Source organism: Cyclopterus lumpus, chromosome 13 (genome assembly GCF_009769545.1).
Source record: "Cyclopterus lumpus isolate fCycLum1 chromosome 13, fCycLum1.pri, whole genome shotgun sequence".
Taxonomy (NCBI): domain Eukaryota; kingdom Metazoa; phylum Chordata; class Actinopteri; order Perciformes; family Cyclopteridae; genus Cyclopterus; species Cyclopterus lumpus.
The window spans coordinates 13,911,579-13,933,529 of NC_046978.1; the positions used below are offsets into that span (position 1 = coordinate 13,911,579).

At 40.7% G+C, this 21,951-nt stretch overlaps 1 protein-coding gene across 1 annotated transcript in view; it reads left to right on the forward strand.

The window, feature by feature from the left end:
• The window catches only part of si (sucrase-isomaltase (alpha-glucosidase)), a 60,345-nt gene that overhangs the window by 34,399 nt on the left and 3,995 nt on the right, over window positions 1-21,951 (forward strand). The window contains 22 exon segments of the mRNA XM_034549028.1: window positions 583-751; window positions 3,300-3,396; window positions 4,046-4,160; window positions 4,498-4,621; window positions 5,999-6,127; window positions 6,288-6,401; window positions 6,503-6,565; window positions 6,695-6,782; window positions 6,785-6,807; window positions 6,911-6,931; window positions 6,934-7,003; window positions 7,099-7,241; window positions 7,953-8,085; window positions 8,261-8,295; window positions 9,147-9,263; window positions 14,538-14,583; window positions 14,586-14,685; window positions 15,353-15,437; window positions 15,627-15,683; window positions 16,319-16,443; window positions 16,826-16,914; window positions 18,596-18,645. Coding sequence (XP_034404919.1) covers window positions 583-751; window positions 3,300-3,396; window positions 4,046-4,160; window positions 4,498-4,621; window positions 5,999-6,127; window positions 6,288-6,401; window positions 6,503-6,565; window positions 6,695-6,782; window positions 6,785-6,807; window positions 6,911-6,931; window positions 6,934-7,003; window positions 7,099-7,241; window positions 7,953-8,085; window positions 8,261-8,295; window positions 9,147-9,263; window positions 14,538-14,583; window positions 14,586-14,685; window positions 15,353-15,437; window positions 15,627-15,683; window positions 16,319-16,443; window positions 16,826-16,914; window positions 18,596-18,645 — 1,993 coding nt within the window.

Genomic DNA, 21,951 nt, shown 5'->3' on the forward strand with positions numbered 1-21,951 from the left:
GATTTTAATAAATAAATAAATGATATACTCTCTTATTAAGGTAAATAAATATGCCTTGCATGCATTTTGTTTCCACGATCCCTTCCTGTTTTCCCCCAAATTGACCCCTTTAGGGTGGAGATTCACCAGGTAATTTTGGTGTAATTTTCCTATTAACAAATAATAAGGTTAGACATGGGGTGAGCATTCCAATCAAATATTTTCCAGGCAAGAAAGTTCTTTTGTTTCCCTGTGAGATTAAAGTAACAATGCTGAGTCAACTCTTCTGGCGCTGTTACCCAATCAGATATGCTCAGGGAAGTTGCCCAGTGTATCAGCGCCTAAAGTAGTTTCCTCTTGTTCAGCAGTCGAGACTTGGAGAGTCTTTTCAAAGCATATCTCCAAGCAAGGGTGACATTATTTTATGGTTAAGCCTACCGTGTCAGTTGAAATTTCACTAATTAAAATGTATGAACTATGTTGAAGGGATGCCTGCGGGTTATTATGCTTATTTGTGTCAAACAGATTGTGAATAACTCCCTCTGACAATACTCCCCCTCTCTCTCCATCTCTCATTGATTTAATCCTCTGTCATTTTCTCAGTTGGGACTCCTCTGTGCCAGGTTTGACGTTCTCAGACATGTTCATACAAGTGTCTACTCGACTGCCATCAGAATTTGTCTACGGTTTTGGAGAGACGGAGCATCCCACCTATAAGCACAACCTCAACTATCACACTTGGGGTATGTTCTCCAAGGACCAGCCTCCCGGTGTAAGTATCACACTCAAGCACATGCACACATGTTAATAAAACAAATGTATCACTTCTCAGTTGCAGCTGTTAGTTCACCGTGCTGATGCATAGTCCCCCTTGCACGGCATCCGCTTGAAGGAATGTTTGATTGGTATGGATTTGGATGAAAAAAAAGTCAAATTGAACAATATTTTTCACCTCTTTCTTAAAGCATTCATGTTCCATCAAAACCAATTTAGCTGGTCATGACATACATAACAAAGCACCCTGCACTGAATGTCTTTAACACCCCACCCTATGATTGCCGAGGTGACTTGAAATCAACCTTCATGCACAGTATGTAAACTTGTCTTCCCCACATTGGTGTCACTTTGATGCAGTGCTGTTGATATGTGCGCCGGTTATAGAGTGTCATCATGTTTTCCCTCCCGGTGTCAAGGCCAGACAGGATGAGGTTTCCACCTGCATCAGCATTATCAAGCCTAATTGCTGAGCTGTCAACACAGCTCCACAGGGTTCAGACAAATGTTATGGGTCCCCTTGGAGAGCAAAGGAATTAGAGTTAGGAGGGGGGGGGGGGAGGGGATTGAAAAGCAGATCAAATGAGAATAGAATGCAGAGCAGACAGGGTGACATGGTCTTTAATATACTGATATTAAACGGGATAAGGCAATATTTTAAGGAATATACCAGAATAGAATATAGTATCATGAATGCAATTTTGATTAGCTTAATCTAAACGTATGGATGCAGTTCATCATAGCTACATTAATACATAGGGAAAACACTTTTAGACACAGAACTTATAAAGAATTGCAAAAGTAACTTCAGTGTCACGTCTCTTTATTACACTGTTACTACAAGGCAAGAGCATGGAGTTGCACAAAGAAAAGACATTGTTAGAGTGTGCAACTGAGACTGGTAGTGCAGATACTACTACTGAGCTAGGCTAGTAGTGGTGGCCACTTTTAGTGTTCAGGACACTCACTATAGACAGACATTTATCAGCTACTCTTCTAGGTCTGCGGTGATCAGGGCCTTTCTTTGGCGTGGAACCCTCTTTGCACCTTGGGATGGTCTTGGGGGGTCTTGGGGGGTCTTAATGGAGGCAGACAGGTGGCTGCTCAACACCTTCCTCCACCTGCTCCCTGCCAAACACTCAAAGCAGGCGTCATGGTCCAACAGAGGGTGGAGCCTGTGAGAGTTTGAACCAACAGTTACATAGATCATTTGTTGTCATCAACAACAACACCGCATTGCAGCGAATATATCGTCGGCTTTTTTGTTCAAAATTTGCACAGACATAGCCACAAGGATACACAACTGCAGCAACATGAAAGAGAGATATGTTTTGAGGTTGAACACGTGATAGTTGAGGGGAAATCAGACTTTTGTTGTGTACTCTGGAGAGTAACTAGGAAATTGCTTATTTAATTTCCTCTCTATTTAGAAGAACATCCATAGTGCCCATTAGAATGTACCATTAAATGTACACAGTGTGCGTCCAAACATTTTCATTGTGAGAGAGAAGTCAAGAAAGCGAGAGACAGAAGGACCAAAGGAACATTGGTACTGTCTGTCACTCTTTGTTATCGGAGGATAAGTTAATGAACTTTCTTCAGTCAGGCCATGATCACACCTTGTAGCAGGGCCACACTGAAACAAGGACACACACGTAGCAAGAAACGCACACATCCAGAGATGACACAGACTGTCCTAAGAGCCATGGTTTTACGGTTTAACAATGTCTTATGAACCAGAAGTACAGGAGGCTGATGGAGTGTGGCGTGCCCATGAGTCTTAGTTGCAGGATGGTGACATCTGAAAGTGGCAGATGTCCTATCCCCCGCCACCTTTCTATCTGTTCCTCTTGGTCCACTGTGTCTAGTTCCATTCTTGTCTAAACACTGAAGACAACAGTGGGACCCCCACAGTAGTTACAGAAGAAACACACTCTGAATCTCAATTATTCCCACTAGAACAATATATGGCTATGCACATTTACTGCACACTGCGGTGATGTATGTGGAAAACAAATGCAAGCGATTACAAAAAAATGTATATATAAATTGTCACAGGAAAAACAAGAATAGTATAAGTCTGCCAAGCGACCGCTTTATCATTCATTTAAATAATCTGTATCCTACATTTAAGACTTCCTGTTTTTTTTAATAGCACCCCACAGTAAACTAAATCCCCAAATAACATCCAAGTTGTCCATTGATGCTATTAAACTCAGGCAAGATGAATTTGGGGGATTTTGGAGCATTATTGGGTGGTATAACACCAAAAGTATACATTTAAATAACTGTTCAGTATGCTTTGATTTAAATTAAAGGATAGCTGATAACTTTCTTTTTGCTACTTTTGGAAATGCCCTAGCCCATTACCCATTATTGTCATATATGAGAAATGCCCTGTCAGGTGTTAAGGAAAATGGTCTTGAATAAATAAAGAGACGCACAAGCAGACATTAGCACACGCAACAAAACAGACCAATTATTTCTCCAACATTTGACTACTTCACACTTCCCCTTCATTCTTTCTCTCTGTCGCTCTGCTCCAGTATAAGATGAATTGCTATGGAGTGCATCCTTTCTATATGGGCCTTGAGACCACTGCTGATGCTCACGGTGTGCTGCTACTAAACAGCAACGCCATGGGTGAGAGGAACACACACAAAGGCACCCGTATGCTTGCGCATCCTGAACATATGAATTGGCAGTACATGCACATACACCACATGCAAATGCAACCAACTGACCCATGCGCACTTGAATACACTCAATTACATATGCAGTGAGAATGTATGTATTAATGAGCGAGGCAGTTCCTTATGTCTTGAGCACATGTCCATTGAAGGGGATTCTTATATATGCACAATGAGCACTTTCTCCATGTGTACTTTTTTATATTTGCATACTGAACAGTAATGCACACGTACACGCATGTACTTCTATATCCATTTCTCACTTTGCAAGAGCTAAGTTATGAATTCTGCACCGATGTCCTTCTCAAGCTGTTTCATACTGTTCTAATGTAACCCCTTCATGAACAAGTGAAAGAAATACCAATGTTTTAATGTATTCCAACCAGTTTTATATGAAGAGTCTCAAACTGCATATGGATGTAGAACAAACTGTTTCAGTTGTTTGTTGTGCTCCCATTCTTTTCTTCCATTCCTGCACGTTTCCTAAAGTACTGAAAGATGCATAAGCCACACACATTAAATGAGCAGGGACACATACTGAACACACACATGCATACCACTTCCTGTACGTTTTTAAGGGACGTAAATGTCTTTATATCCAGATGTGACTTTCCAGCCTACTCCAGCTTTAACCTACCGTACTGTTGGAGGCATCCTGGATTTCTATATGGTCCTGGGACCTACGCCTGAAATGGTGGTGCAGCAGTACACCTCAGTAAGTCTTCTTGGACTTTTTGTCTGCTTTGTGTGTATCTGTGTGTGTGTGTGTGTGTATGTTTTGTGTCTGGCCCTGGGCCGCTGTTGATGGACTGCAGCAGCTGTGAGTTCCTCGCTTCATTGCACTCTCTCATTTAGCCTATCTAAACACACACACACACACACACACACACACACACACACACACACACAAAGACACACACAGACACAGACACAGACACACACACAGACAATCAAATAAACACTTTATGAACGCCATCTCGTTTTCCTGCAAAACAACTTTTTCTGTGCTGAACTGTTTTGACTTCCCTTGTTTGTTTTTTCTTCTTAACAGCTGATTGGGACGACCTGTTCTACCTGCCTATTGGTCCCTTGGTTTCCAACTCTGTCGCTATGGTTACGCTAATGAAACGGAGATAGCGGATCTATACAAACAGATGAGGGCAGCGGGCATACCCTATGTAAGTTCCCACAAAATAACAGTTTTTTTGAAAATATCTAAATTCAAGATAATGACAGGACATAATATTGTCAGCATTTTATTTTTAAATACAAGAAAATAGGTAGTTGTTCAGTTTATATATGATGAAAATAATCTCAATGCTCATGTATCATACCTTCAGAAATGTAATTTAAAAAAAGATTGTCAAAGGACACAATGCTGAACACACACATATCTTATCCAATTACATTTCCAGGTATGTCTGCCTGCCTCTGCAAACATTGATTTCATTCAATCAGTGTCCTTACCTCAAGGATTCATTGTATTGCCCTCATACTTACAAATGCAATCTGAAAGCTTCTTCTTGTCTGCTAGGTTGTACATTACAGGGTGCAAGCACTCGGTGGAATGGACAAAGCTAAATCCAATACAGTATCCACCCATGTTTTACAATAGGATTTAATGTATGCATACAATAAACATCACAAAACTAAATAAATGATTGGTTTGAAGCCAAATGGAGACTTCATGGATTACATCAGGTATATCAAGTTCAACCTCATGACATGTGACCTCTACATTTATTTGAAATCCATTACATTGTAGATTCCACATCCTCTACATGTTTCCAGTTTGTACCAATACCATTAATTCTCTCTGATAATGAAATCTGAGGAACACACAATAAACATAATAATGAATGCTCAACTAGGTGAGCACTGTGGCAAGATGTGCCACGTAAAAACAGGATCCATTCAATTGTTATCATGATCAAACAGAACATAAGAGTTTCCATCAATAATCAAGAGATTCCCTGAATATGATTTCACAAAGCCCTCATCTGCAAGGTGCCGACGCCAGCCAAAAATAATCCTGCATCATCAATTGAAATGAAAGAAGACGAAAGCACAGTTACTTACTGTACATCAGCCAGCTTTACAGACTAACCAACCGTAAACTGACACTGACACACCAAGCAACCAAAGCAGATGACGTTGTTTTTCACATTTTAAAGGTGTGCACCCTCCCTTTGCTTATATCGCAGGTGTTGCGTGCCATATGTTAAGACAGATTTCCATATTTATTTATTAAGAATCCCAACATTTAACACAAAACACAGCAAAATGTGTCTTCATTTTTGCTCAGATGATGACAAGAGAGTTGATTTTCATCAAACATAATGTATTTATTCATTCAAGCTAGTTCTTAACATGGAGTTTGAATATGCAGTAAACAGTTAAAAAAGCACTGGAATGCATACTAGTGCATGTGAGCGTGTCCTACTGTACTGCGCTCATGCACATGGCTAATGAATTAACACTGAGCCGTTATCATGTTGAGAGTTGTGCGGAGACAAATGATATGCTCTGAATTATCGTATTTCCGTCTGCTGCAGGATGTGCAATATGCAGACATTGACTACATGGACCGTCAGCTGGACTTTGTTCTGGACCCAGAGTTTGAAGGACTCCCTGCCCTGGTTGACCAAATGAGGGGAGAGGGCATGAGGTTCATCTTCATTCTGGTAATGCCATTTCATCATAAAGTATTGATAATGTACATGTTTTGGCCCCCACGGATCAGCAATCCATGAGGCATGTGTACATATTATATACATGTTATATTTCTGAATCACTAGCCTCTGTTCTGCTAAATACACAAGAGTGGTGTGTATTTAATTCCAGGATCCAGCGATCTCTGGAAATGAGACAAGTTACCCCGCTTTTGTGAGAGGTGAAGCAGCAGATGTTTTCATCAAATGGCCCAAAAGTATCAGTGATGAAATTGTGTGGGGGAAGGTAAGGGAGAGCGAAAGGCCAAACAAACAAGTGGGAAATCACACACGCATGTATTATTGAAGAGAGTTTGAAACCAACAGACATGTTCATGTTTTTGAAAGGTCTGGCCAGATTACCCCAATGTCACGGTAGATGAATCTCTGGACTGGGATACGCAAGTAGAGGTACACTATGTTTGGTATTCATCCCTCTGAAACCACTTCTAGCTTCCAACATGTTATGTTTGTATGAGATCTTGAGATTTGTTTGGGGTTGTTAACTTTTCAGCATTTCATTTCCTGTCCCATTACCAGAAATACAGGGCATTCACCGCATTCCCCGACTTCTTTCGCGCTCAAACAGCAGCATGGTGGCAACAAGAAATACAGGATTTCTATAAAAAATGAAGTTTGATGGCCTCTGGATTGTGAGTGACCCCACAAATAAGACGTTTTAATGAAATGACCTTATCCCCTCATTAAGCCGGAATTGTCTCACCTTCACTTCCTGCACACTGTCATCATCTGCAGGACATGAATGAGCCTGCCCAGTTTTTGTCCACGGCACAGTTGGTGGGAAGTGTCTTGGTAATCCACTTCTAGAGAACCCTCCATATATGCCACGTAAGCCACACATGAGTCTATTTTTATTGTTTTTATCCCTGCAATTACATTATTAAGCTATAAAGTCAACATTCTTTGTGTTTCTTCTCCACAAGCACTGGAGTCTGAACATCTCGGCTTAAACCACAAGACTCTGTGCATGAACAGCGAGCAGATACTCAGTAATGGAAAAAAGGTCAGACACTATGACGTCCACAACCTCTATGGCTGGTCCCACACAGAGCCCACCTATAAGTAAGTGATGCATTTATGCGTGTTTGTGTTTGTGCATGCGGGCCAACTTCTCAATACAGCAGTTGGTATTAATTTACTGAAATGTATCACCTGAAACACAGATGCCAGATAAATATTTTTTGGTGACATTTTAAACACCTTAAATAGGACAGATTATCTGGGAATTGCGCATGATTCCAAAGATATTTGTATGGATTGCCGACCAAATCAGACTACATTTTGAAGTATACTAATTAACATAATATTTCCAACTTTGCATCATCTGAACACAGTTAATTCAGATGCAAGTGAAGAGAAAACAGGACAGGAAGAGCAGAAACTAAAATTGCAAACACATTTCGGAAGAAAATGCAGCCACATGAGATGAATTACTGGATATTTTCCAGCTATCTACTGAAATACAGTCTAATCAAATCTTCATGATAATAATCACCAATGTGAAACTTCATTGATCAATCTGGAGGGAGTCCATATTGTCCACAGAAGGGCCTTGGAGTGGGCCTTGAGCCCAGGTGCTTTAGCGTAGGAATTGTCTTGTGTTTAGCCCCGTGCAAAATGTAACAATAATAATTAATTGGCTAATTTGCATCCAGAATGAATGTTCTTTACTTAAGGGGAATAAACTTTTACAATATATTTGTTGCTTGGTTATGTACGTTTGTGTGGGATTTCCATGTGTAAAACAAATCCCTGAGTCTGTCTTCTCTGTGCAGAGCTCTGCCTGAACGTGACGAATAAACGAGGCATCGTGGTGACCAGGGCGACTTACCCCTCCAGTGGAAAATGGGCAGGACATTGGCTGGGAGATAACGCTGCGAGCTGGGACCAGCTATACAAATCCATCATAGGTACGTAAAGACATATACTGTCAATACTGTTTTGGATAAAACCTAACTAACAATAGTAGGGTTTTGCACACTTATGAGAAGAGGGAGATGTGATCGATCCCACTGGTGGCAAACTATGCAACTTTGAGAAGGGGATTTAATTTTAAACAACTCCCCATTTCCTCCTGTTCTACAGGCATGATGGAGTTCAGTCTGTTTGGCATCCCTTACGTAAGTATCATCATCTGATCTCGGTTTTGACAAGACATAATCTTATTGATGTGACCTTGTCCTCTCTAAATAGATTAGAGCGGCCTGAGTGATGTTATTTTGTTTGCCAAACCCTTACATCAAAGGATATCTTGAGATCAAATGTGAAGCATGCCATTACAAGCCCCACCCCGACCAAGAAGCCTAACCCGAGTCCGTCATGACCTATAAAAACTTAATAGAACTTTAAAACATCCTTACAGTCTTGTGCTGCACTGACTTTGCTTGTTTGCCCACTGTCTCTCTCTCTCTCTCTCTCTCTCTCTCTCTCTCAAATGATGTCCTTCTATTGTCTCTCATCTCTTCAGTGCATCTAATAATAATTTTAATCTGACACCTCATCGATCCCAATATGGTAAATCATTTGCATGCCCCAGTCAGCCAGAGGGTCAGATACACAACATCGCTCACTCTTGCAGTGTCGCACTCAAGGACACATAAGAAATGTGATGCTTGCAACAAAAGTAGAGTGACCAGGGGCATACTGTACACATAGAGGGCAGGATGTGCTGTTGCACTGGGGCCCGTGGGGTGGGGGGCCCCGCAAATAGAGCAGGGCCCTCAAACAATGTGTTAGGCCCTTGGAAATGGCCTGATATGCCCTTTTTTTGGGGGGGGGCGGGGGGTAAAAAAATAGTAGCAATCTATAACATAGTAATAAGCTTATTCTTCACCAACTCTAAGTTAATTATCAATTCAATAATATTTGAAGTCACACCTGCACCCTGGAGCCCATCTTTCTGTCCATCTGTCTCGCCTCACACACACATAGAGTACATAGCAACACGTTTTTGTCCGTCCCTCTTTTTCAGACTGGTGCAGACATCTGCGGGTTCTTCAATGCCGCTGAGTATGAGATGTGTCTTCGCTGGATGCAGCTGGGTGCCTTCTATCCATACTCACGCAACCACAATGGCAAGGGTAACAAGGTGGGCAAAACTAAAGAAAAACACTCACAATGTAGATGTACGGGGACTGTAAACACACTTTAAATTAAGCTTCACCAAAAAAATACTTATACATGCTCTTATTTGTGGTTGCTTGTTTCATGCTAATGGCATGGAGCCATATCTTAAACATTGTTGCTCAGGTGCATTCAAGCTAACCTTATTTTTGCAACTACAGATGTTTTCTAGGGTTTACTATAATTCTGGCAATTGGCATCTTGAACATGCCGGGGTCCTCTAACTATAGAACAATATACCACAATGGCTGCATGCTCCAGATGTGTTTCTGCCATTTCACACAGAACAATGAAAACCGAGGATAGGATGATGTCACTACATGATCGCCCTTGTGTTTTCTCTACCTCAAAGATAGAGCACTTTTAAATCGAATTATTCTGCTGATAATAATCTCGCCTCGAATGATAGAGTTTGACCTTAACTCTGCTCTAGGTAGCATGTTCTTGTGCTCAAGCTGTATGAATGTACCATTTAAAAAAAAAAACACATTCATCATCAGCCTTATTGTCTGTACAAAAGAAAAAGAAAATGGGTGTCTTTCTCGACCCAACTCGCTCTTAATCTGCGTCTGATATACACAAACACACAAAAAGATAGACCTGTTTGGTGGTGTAGTGTCGGTGGCATTCATTCTAGCGGTAACCTTTAGCGTTGGAAACACATCTGAAAAATCCAATAACGCCCGTCCGCAGATCGATCCCACCGGGCGAACTTTCTCTGCACCGGAGTCTGCAATACCAGACAGGACACAGTTGTGTGTGTGTGTGTGGGTGGGTGCATGCATGTGTGTGTCGGTGCCTGTGCTTTTTACCAGCATGGGTTGGGGATATAATTGAATTCTCAAGGTGATCTGGGCACCACTGCACACCACCTAACCTCCACTCCATACACACACCCATACACCCTGTGATTCCAATCATTTAATAATGGATTGCAAATAGGTGTTTAAACATGGAGAAAATTGACGGGAAAAAGCACACACACACACACACACACACACGGCAGCCGAGGGCTGCACATGACAATTTGAAGAGAGTAAGACAGATAGAGAGAGAGAGAATTGGTGGAAGAAGAGTGTAGGTATAAAAAACAACGGGATCATGAGGTGAAATAGTGACAAGCAAATACAAATAAAGCAATAGGGAGTGCTGGAAAAGTTCAGAGGCTGTGAGACAGAAGAAAGAAAAAAAATTATGAGGGGTAAAATTGGCGCAGAGTGAAACAAGATGGCAATTTAGCAAGTTAAATGGTGGTGACAAAGGGTGGTGACAAGGAAATGAAAGCTGGGGCCAGGCTGAATACACAAATTGCCGATTTTGAAACACCTGGATTGTGAGAGAGGAGGATGCTTGGCAATAGGAGAACAGCACATTCACAAACCAGGACTGTGAGATGGGAGACAATGGAATCAAGGTCAACTATTTGTGTAGTCCTACTGTAAAAAACGGTATTATTTTCGGGTCAGCCACATAAAATTCCCAATCATCAGACAGTTAGTGACCGTAACCCTCCGCGTCTGCTTAACAAGGCATTTGACAACAAAGTATTCACACCACAAACCAGACCGGAGGGCACACAAGGTCAGAGACGGTGGAGAGAAAGAGGGAGGATATTTTTGTGCAGTCATTCCCAGAGCTCTGTCACGCCTAGTGTCTCTTTGCCCTCAGACAACTTTCAATGTTGACCTTGAGATCAATTCACTGCACCAGCAATATGCTGCAGTGTCCACCGCTCATCGGGACATTAGCGAAATTAATTAAACAAGATATATATTCTCAGACAATAGTTTAGCAGCGTAGTCATATTTGAGCCGGCGCATTGTTATTCGCCCGAAGGCACATATTATTTGTTTGTCTAAATATTTTCTTCTTAAGATGTGTGCTCTGCAATGCAAAACAGAAACTCAAAAGGTTTATGAGGTGGGGCGAGGGACTAGATTCTAGACAGATAAATGGAGAGAAAGACCATGCAGAGGAGAAAAGATGAGACACCGACAGATAACCTCATTTTTCCTTGATGCCGTGCGTGCAAGTATGTGCATACACACGCACGCACGCACACACACACACACATGCGCATATCTGTCTACAATCAGTGTGTGTCACAGGGCCTTTTGCCACTATTACTGTGACCATAAATTAGGTGAATTCATAAGATGGATTCTCTATCTGCTTCTCACTCCTCAGCACTTCCCACTCTCATCTTTTCATCAATCCCTTCTCTGGTTTTCCGCTAATGAAAAGTCTACCTTGAGGGCCCAAGAGACAGTGGAGCATAACTGCCAAGTCATGTAAGATTTTTGCGACTGAATGTTAAAAAGTGTCAAAGTCTTATTATCCTGTTGGTGAGCGTACTTCTTACATGACGACAGCATCTACGCCAATGTCCTTTAGCTGGGCATGCTGGACTAGCATTCATTACGATTTTTAAGTAAGAGCACCATATGTCTATGTACACATAATAACAATAAAATATCCATATTGCTTGGCCATTTATTATTCGGTTTGATTTATAAATCATCCAAATAAAAGGGATACATGTCTTTAATTTTCCCAGATCCCAACATTTCTTTAAACCAACCAAATGTCAGATATCTATCTTAATAAGATGATCTGATATCAATGAGGAGGGCATAACTAGAGTACAGGGCACAGGATGGACATATACAGTAGGAGAGGAGGGTACCGCCCAGTGCCCACTCATTTTAATTCTAAGCTTTGAGAATGAAGAACACAAACTCAATTGGCTCTGTGTCGTTGCAATGTGGATGCTATGTGCGAGTGAACGATGGTCGGCAGCGTGTTTTCGGGGATCCCCCTTTTGAACCAATAGCCCAAATCTCTATTAGGCGTTACCTCTCAAGACTGCACTGCTCCTCGTCCTCCACCGGCCCCTTGAGTAAATGTCACTCCTAATAGTATGTCCGTTGCTTTCAGAATTGATGTGGATGAGTTTACATTGGAGGTACTTGAAAGCCCGGTGCTTCTCATACAGACACTAAAGGACGCCCTGCTTGTCGGTAAGAAGGCCACTTCCCAACCATCGGTATTTCTCGCCTGGAAGTGGAACCCGGCTGAATTTCCAGAATGTCGCTGCAGAGATGATGTGTTTTCTTGCTATGTCAGAATATCACTGGGATCTCTACACTGCATATAGCCAGTGGCATATTCATCAGTTATCACAACAAGGTTAGACTGTATCCATAATACATTGTCAGACACTGAATGATTTCATTCGAACCAGCAATGATAATAACTTCCCGGTGAAACACATTTGATTGTCAGACACGGGGGCGCAAAGGAGGATTGGTGAAAGGCGAGACATGTAGAATAACTCCTGGGTTTCCGGATAATTACAATGTTGTAAATTTTCTCCGAAAATGAAACCATAATCTTGTAAACTCCTTAGGTCATAAGTTAATGGAAATGCTCTGTATTTAATCGTGTGCTGTTAGGCCTATACTTAGTAACCACTGGGCTACAGTTAATAACTATTATCAAATCTGACCCAGTAAAATTGCAGCTTGGTAAAAAAATGCCTGTCACTTAATATTGCTCTCTGTGATGTTTCTTTTTCTAATAATATATTCCGATTTTTTTTTTCTCCATTAAAAGACAGGAGACACGTATGCAGATTCACACTTAACTGCATAACACATTGCGAGAAGCCCCACAAACACACACACACATGCACACACAGTGATATGCATATAAAGTAGATGCCAAGACACACACACACACACACACAGTATCATGGGGAGAAGCATATGCTTATGACACACTTCAGTGTCCTCCACAGTGTGTGTGTGTCTGTGTGTGTGTGTGTGAGTGAGTACTTGACCAGATTGATGATCGTGCTCACTACAACTCCAGAAAAAGAGCCAATACATTTAGATTGGCCCATATCTAAAAAATGACAGCACACCGTGTCCTCTTTTTCTCTCCTTGTCTCTTAAGGGGACATTACACTTGTTGGCAATTAAAAATGAGCTAAATGCCAGTATAGTGTGGGGCAGAATAGTCTGGGCATCATTTATCAGTATAAATGCACGCAGGCCATTCGAGTATTTCTGGCATGATACAAACTATCTAGTGTTTCCTGTCAGTCTCTATTCACCTTGTATCATTTTAAAGTTAATCATGTTCAGCATGTGAAATCCAAAGAGTCAGCACTTGAAACACAGTAGCAAGATAAGAAAGACGCAGCTGTGTGCATGCACATTTATTACATGACAAATATCAAAGTAATATGTTCATACTCTGCTGGCGTTTTCCTGTATCTGAGCTTGTACCTGAGAGGAATGATGCATGGTCAGAGCTTTTGAAATGTACATCTATGGAACGGTGAATCCGTTTCCTCAAACACGGAGCACTTTTTTCTCTTGCTGCAGATAAACAAACTGTCAGCGGATGTTGTACACGTATTTTGACTTTTTACATTTGGCAGTGTTTCTCAAATGGAGGTACTTGAACCCCTAGGGGTTATTTGGAGTACTGCGGGCATACTTCAGATGTTCTTGTTTTAATTAAAAATATATATCTATTACACATAATTAATTATATAAATGTAGGCTACCTTAATAAACTCAATAAAAATGTACATGTATATTCGAGAAACCACATTTTATCTTGGTTATTCCAATTTCATATGTAATCTTTAACTGCTGTAGACTTGTATCTGTCCCAACAAATACAACCACTTTGAAGATAGCATTTGTTCAGTGGTACCAGGAAGACCGTTGGGATATTGAATGACAAATATTGAATCAATATAAATGATTTGTGGTCTGAAAACACGGGAAGAAACAAGGGACAAAGCAGCTTGTTTAGTGCAACTTTTATTTATTCGTACTGAAAGGTATAGAATGGGTTTGCCATGGATTTTGTGATGGATTGTAAACATTTGAAACGCAGCATTTAAGAATGTTTCAGCTACATGGTTGTTGTTTGGTAAATCAGACAATGATGGTGCAACGCTGTGTTGTACCTCTTTATATAGGATCTTATTCCTACCAAAAGAAATGCTGTGTATTTCAAAGGGTTTACATTGTAGAACACAAGTTTAAGACTGAATTAGGGGATCCCCTGATAAACTGAATGATTCAGGGAATGTCACTTTATTGGATTTGGGGTTTGGTGGCTATAAACTCCAGCCAATGTTACCAGAGATAGTGTTTCTGTTAACATTAATTTGGGTTAACATGTCTTTAATCAACATTTACATTCCTTTTTCTCTCAGAGACAAGATCCGGTTGCCTGGAATTCCACATTCTCAGAGGCGTCCCGGGCGTCTTGAATATCCGTTACAGCCTCCTGCCTTATCTGTACACACTGATGTATGAGGCTCATGCCGAAGGAAACACAGTAGTCAGACCTCTCTTGCATGAGTAAGCACGGACTCATGACACACACAGGTCTTATCTTTTCTTCTTACATCGGGGCTCAAGCATGACATGTCACTTCATGAAAGAAAGAAAAAAGAAGAGCGCCAGAAGAACTGTTTTATTTACCAATTCATTTTCAACTAGCTGTCGGATGTTACTATAAAAGCCTCCATTATTAGTTACACATGTGAAGTTAAATGGGTGGGGGGGGGGGAACAACCTTTATTTTCATATCTTTCCACGTTGCAGGGAGGTAAAACAAGCTGGTTTATGACTTTTTCCTCATTTGAATATCTTGAAAGGGTTTGAAAAATAGAAGTATCTTTCCTCCCACGTAAGCTGCCATTAAACGGCCCTTGAGCAAGGCACTTTCTATTTCAATTCCAGGGAGACAGTTAACTGTGGCTATACTTTGCAGCTCCTGTGTGTATATGTGTGGAACTGTATGACAAGAAAAACATATTTATTCATTTTAAGAGACTCTTAAAGTCACAGATGGTATTTAAGGAGCTGGCAGGGTGAGTCTGGCAGGGGTATTTGGCTTGCATCTTCAAACCATTGAAATTTGAATGAGTACTTGAGCAGTCGTCTGGGCTGAGGACACAGGAGAAAGTGCTAGTAATATTTTGTTCTAGTCAAGCTTATTGGCATCTATGCTGTTGTGTCACAGGTTTGTGAATGATACAACCACATGGGACATCTACAAGCAATTCCTCTGGGGACCTGCACTACTTATTACCCCTGCTCTTGATCAGGTAGACGCACATACACTTATTTGTTATCCCTTCTCTTTTCCCTTAAATCACTTTGCATTAATAAATACATCACACATGCAACTTTTCAATAATTTCAGGGATATCATCATTCTATTTCCTCTGCCTGTGTTTCTCTATGATTTTGGTTGGATTCGTTCTTTTTGTATTGAATAACTTTGTGATTGACAGGGAGCCAGGAGTGTGGATGGCTATGTTCCTAATGCACGCTGGTATGACTTCCACAAGGTGAGTCCAAGTCTGTAGCAGCTAGAAAACAAAGTCTATTGTCTAATGCAGTGCAAAAATCCTGCAGATGAAAATGAAGCACTCCTGTTACACCCCTGGTGCAACAATACAGTAATTACACAGTAAAAGGAAGAGGCAGTGAGCACGTCAACAAAAAAACAAATTACATCTTTGACAAAATTATTACAGACTTGCAGCTCAAGAATGGCAGAAGGCGCCTTGATGACAAAAACAAACATCCAATCACTTAGCAAGGGGACTCCCCATCTGCTAGACGGCATCATAAAGCCACACAAAACTTAAGAAACAATTTAAACTGGGGCACGGGATGGTGGAGAGGAGTGGTTACCTCCATTAAACTTGTCCATTAAACACGCTGTGAGAAAAGGCCCAGGCACGAAGAGGAAAATACTGGAAGAAGGACATTTTTAAAGAATTATTTTGGCACGTAATAAATGACTTAACTGTTTCAGATGTAGCCTTTATAGATGTCACATATTTTACTGCGTGCTTTGTGATTTACCGGCGCACAAATGGCAATTTCACACAAAGGAACTGTTGAATAAAATGAATCAAAGTTAAATTACTAATCACATTTTGCAGTATTTTAATGGAATTATTGCTGCTTTCATCAGGCCAAAGAAGTTGAAGTGCGCGGCCAAATGCTTAACATGCCCACACCCTTGGACCATATTAACCTCCATATCCGAGGTGGATATATCATACCCTGGCAGAAACCAGAGAACACTACATATTACAGGTAAGTGTGGACACACACATTTCCAGTGTGAAGTGTGTGTGTGTGTGTTTTCCATCTGTTTGTGTGTAATTGCCTGTGCATAGTGATCGGGAAGGGGAATACACGTGTATACGCATCACTGTTGTGTTTGAGTGTTTTTTTGTATGACCAACAATCATCAAAATGAACACCATCTATGATTGTTAGCGTGTGTTGAAAAAGGAGGTGAGAAATGAGAGTGAGTGAAAGTTAGTGGGTGATGGATGCTCCAGCAGAGGTGAGATCAGGTGGATCCACCCCCCCCCACACCAGCAATGTTAATGTATTTGTCCTCAGCAGCAAGTATAAATAGATGGCGTCCTGTAGCAATCTGCTCTTACGCTCTCTGCCCATTTTGTGTCAGTCGGAAGAATCCTTTAGGACTGATCGTTGCCCTGAGCGACAGCGGATCCGCTAAAGGATCGTTCTTCTGGGATGACGGAGAAGGGATAAGTAAGTGAAAGGTCACCCTCGAACACCCACACAGAGAGAGCGAAGAGCATGTCATTTTATGTTTTTAGATATGTATTTATGGACTGATTATTCGTGATAGTTACTGTGTTTTATGTGTCTTTTTGTTGTCATTTTGTGTCTCTTCTGTCACTTTAATTCACTTTGTGGTTGATTTGTGTCTCGTTGTTGTTCATTTTGTGTCTCTTTGTGTGTTTTTGCCCCTTGTCAGAGCCGTTTGTCAGTCTTTTTGCATATATTATGCATCTCTTTGTTGTTGTTTTTCGTGTGTTCATGGACATTTTGAGTCTCTTTGTTGTTGGTACGTGTCTCTTTGAGTAACGTTTGTAGGTTAAGGCTAAAGTGAGGCCTGGCACTTGGCCCCCTGGGCCTCTGCCCACTAGGCCTGTTGAGTAATCAAATAATAAAGGATAGTCACATTTTAGAAGCGGATTCTAGTTTCCATAAAATATAAATGTCATATTTTCAGTAGCCTATTGTGCTAGACTTAATTACTGAAAAAGCTGAGCGTTTATGTAAGGAAAGAGTTGAGTAAGTACCATGATTTAGTTGACCTTGAGAAGCAGCTGGTAATTCTTAAAACACACACACGCACACACACCAAAACATATCACACAAACCCTGTAAAAGTTATTTCATAAATACATCCTCTCAAGGTCACGTGCAGCAAACGCAATAACACTAATAAAAAACAGTTCATGTTTAAATTGTTCAGTTTGGTATTTGCATTCATTTGTCTAAAACTCATATACAGTTTTGCGAAAGAGTTATTTTTCACCGAATGTGAATACACACAACAACAACTACAACACACGGTGTCTCTCTCACTCCTCTGTGTTTGTGTTGGGACAAAGAAAAGAGGGGGGGGGGGAGATAAAGAGAGAACGAGGGATGACGGAGAAGGGGACTGACAGAAACTATTACAGTAATTCACCGTGTCGCTGCCTGGAGATATGCTCTCCATCATTCCTCGTGTTTCCTGCTCCCTCGCTCCTCATCTTCTGCGTCTCCCCCGCCTGTCTCTCCGGTCGTAGCCAGCCGATGTCTCTCTAGTGCGCTCTGCTTCTCGCTGTAGCGCCTGCTACCTGTGTTATCTCTGCTTCTCTTGAATCCGGCATGTTTGAGTTTCACTTCCGAGGGATGAGCTCTTCACTCCGCTGTCAACTGAGGCCGAATCATCTGCATTAGTTACAGTTACCAGTTTCATCCAAACAGTCCCTAAGTTTACTCATTCATGCAACCAATTTATTATTCAGCCTCTCATACAGCGAAGCAGCATAGCGAGGTAATCATTTATTTTACTACCCTAATTATATTATTTGCTCATTTAATCAACCAGTAATGCTTTGTGATGAGTCTATTAATGAGTAAGTACTCCATGTTAACTCATGCATCCAGTCACTTGGCCAATTGTTATTTTATTTATTTCCATTCCTGATGCTGCTGAGTGTTTCATTCATTCATTAATGCAACCCTTCATTACCTGACTCAATCGTAAAAAGGTGATTATATGTATTATTTGTCCATCCAGTCAGTCAGATGAATACAAATTCAGTCTTGTGAATACTCCTTTTTCCATCTCTCTGTCTAAATCTCTTTTCTCTGTCCCTCCATCGCCTCCATTTGGTTCGGTGTGCAATTTACTCTTATTCTCTCTCTTCAGACACAGTTCAGAAAGAACAATATCTGCTGACCTCCTTCACAGCGGCATCGGTGAGTTCAAGGGCCAACTGCATGTCGCGTCTCTTTTTGTCTTCATCAGTATTGCTATTTATGCTGTGAGACTGGCCAATGAGTCCATGCGTTACCATGCAACAGGGCATCGGTAGGTGGATGTCAAAGGTTAACTGTCGGAAACCATAGCGTGGAATTCATGTCTAACTCAAAGGTGGTGATTAAATTACATTTTTGAAGGGGAAAAAGTTCTCGTTGTCAAAAAACTTCTTTTGACACATCAAACAAAGTAATGACATACACTTTAGTCAATGAATCACTTCATAATAGCATATAATCATCTAAAAGTAGAGTAGATTCATTTTCATTAAACTTTAGTCACAATACAGTATATACAAACTTTAACAAAGAATATTCTACAGTCTTTAATACAACTGAAATGGTTAGGCAGGGGAGAGGATTACTATAATTTTATTGTCGAGTTCTCCTTGTTGCTTTTGATGTACAATTTAGCAATCTTGTGCATGTCAGGCTGAAATTCAATTCAATTCAGTTTATTTTGTATAGCCCAATATCACAAATTACAAATTGCCTCAGAGGGCTTTACAATCTGTACACATACGACATCCCTGTCCCAGGACCTCACATCGAATCAGAAGAACTCCCCAAAAATAACCTTTGACAGGGAAAAAAGGGAAAAACCTTCAGGAGAGCAACAGAGGAGGATCCCTCTCCCCGGATGGACAGAAGCAATAGATGTCATGTGTACAGAATGAACAGCATTTACAAAGTTACATAAAACACATTACATGAATATGACAATGTATGAATGGAACTCCAATCATGAAACAGAAGGAGGTAGAGAGGAGGGGGCGCGGGGCGGGGCGCATCAGCAGGGCCAACGCGGGAGGCCGGCCCACCAGGCATCAGACACCTCCAGGTCCAATGGACCCTATGAGACGTGAAGTCACAACGACTCCGGGGGAGGAAGCAGAGTTAATAAGGTGCAATGGAGGAGATGTAAATTCATCCATAAGGAGATAGAGAAGAGGAGATAGGTGCTCAGTGTATCCTAAAACATCCCCCAGCGGCCTATAAGCCTATAGCAACATATCAAGGGGCTCGACCAGGGCAAACCTGATTCAGCCCTAACTATATCTATACATATATATATATTATATATAATATATAATATATATATATATATATATATATATATATACTATATATATATATATATATATATATATATATATATTTGATAGTTATATATATATAACTATCAAACAGGAAAGTCTTAAGTCTATTCTTGAATGAGGTGACTGTGTCTGCCTCCCGGACTAAAACTAAATTGCAATTATTTTACAACACTAATGATTTTAAGAAGGTGGACTAAGAAAGTAGATGGTGTAAAATTGATTTAGCAGAATTCTATATGGAAATTTGACGTTTCAAATGTAATAGTAAGAGTCTAAACTAAAGCGTTGAGTGTTGCGCAATCACCAAGCGGACAGCCCTAATGAAGTCACAATGTCATCTTCATCAGATGAAAGGCTTTTGTTGTGCGCACACCTGGATTTTTAAAAAAAAGATCTGTGTTTGCGGAGAGGTGGTTTGGAGTGGAGCAGCTGTGTTCATGCCGATCACTGGGCGTTTCTGGTACTTGTTTTGGCATAAAAGTGCACTTACACGTCTGCCTGCGCGGGCAACCTCTTATCATAAACACAAAGGGTAATTGTGTGGCTTCAGTTGTCTAAAGCAGGAACACTGATTTCAAAGTAAGAACAAAAAAATAATAATAAATAAAAGTATTGTCTTGCTTTTTTTCACTTTATACAAATTTGATGTGTATCAAAGTACAACTTTCAGTGTGATTAAAGCCGATCTGGTTCTGTGCATATTAATGAGCGATTGTTTTCAACAGATTGTTTTCAACAGAGGCCAATCAGTTAAACAAACGTGGTATTTATAGATGGACAATAAATATGAACGTGTGCTTGAGTTTGTTTTCGTATGTGCACAAGTCGAGGCTAATTTTCTACAAGAGGAGAGTGTTTGATCACATTTAGAGTCAGGACATGACCGAAACCCCCTAATCACTGGGACTAATGGGACTAACCCAGAACTATTTGCTTCCTAGCCAGGCACACAATCACACAAAGACACACTTTAACGAGCACACACTTAATCAGAAACACACACATATACATATACGCACACATCTATAGTATACACGTTACCCACATGGAGCTACCATGGCCAAACATCTGTGGCTGTCCTCTGCCTACCATCAGGCTCATTCCAAAGCAATTTCACACAGCGATAAAACAGACACACTGTCGGACAGCCAAAGGGGAGAGAGAGGGAGTAAGTGTGTGTGTTTTTGTGTCCGAACGAGCTCTTGTGTGTGCAAGTTGTGTGTGCGTGTGTGTGGTGTGTGTGTGTGTGTGTGTGTGTGTGTGTGTGTGGTGTGTGTAAACAGGCAGATGTGAGAAGATGAGGATAAGTTGGGCAATGATGCCAGTGCTGCCTGGCAGATTAGCAGATCGTATGCCATTTTGGATGTGTATATGTGTGTGTGTGGTGTGTGTGGTGTGTGTGTGTTCTGGACTTTAAGTGTAAGAACTCTTAGCCTTCTTTTTAAAGGGCTGTCAGTAGCCCCACTTAAAATGATTTCCTTATTCATTATTACTATTGCCTGAATTTATTTTAATTGTATACAAAAATATATTATTTGTGGTTTTTGTATGTCATGCAGATGCTAAATTAAGTGGAGACTGTTATTTCAATATAGCACATACGATAGATATCAATATAGGTTTGATGCAAATTAGCGACATTAGGCATAATTGGTATATAGATTATGTTATTGATGCTGCTATTGCTAAAACAGGGCTTTGAAATTGAATAACAACATATGTTTCCGTACAATCCCAACCTTAAATGTAAAAATGTAGAGATGTATGGGTAAACTATGCATCAACAGTTATTAGTGGGATACATACGCCACCTCTGCTGCATTAAAACCGGAAGCAGTTTGACGGGAAGGGGTTAATCCAAAACATTCACCTTTTGTACGTGTGCCCAAATATGTGTGTCCCTCACTTGTGTGAGCATAGTAAAAGCACACACAATCGAAACTCTCCCAGCAGAAGATGATCTACTCAAAGCAAAGCAGAGAGTACAAATTATAATATGGTGCATATAAAACCCAATGACATGGAGAAAGATACTCAAATGTTAAATCACTCTCGGTAAAGAGATGAAGCATAGAGGAGAATAGATTTCACCTAATATGAATCAAGTACATTATTTTCTTTTCTCTTTTTTTGGATCTATTTGTAA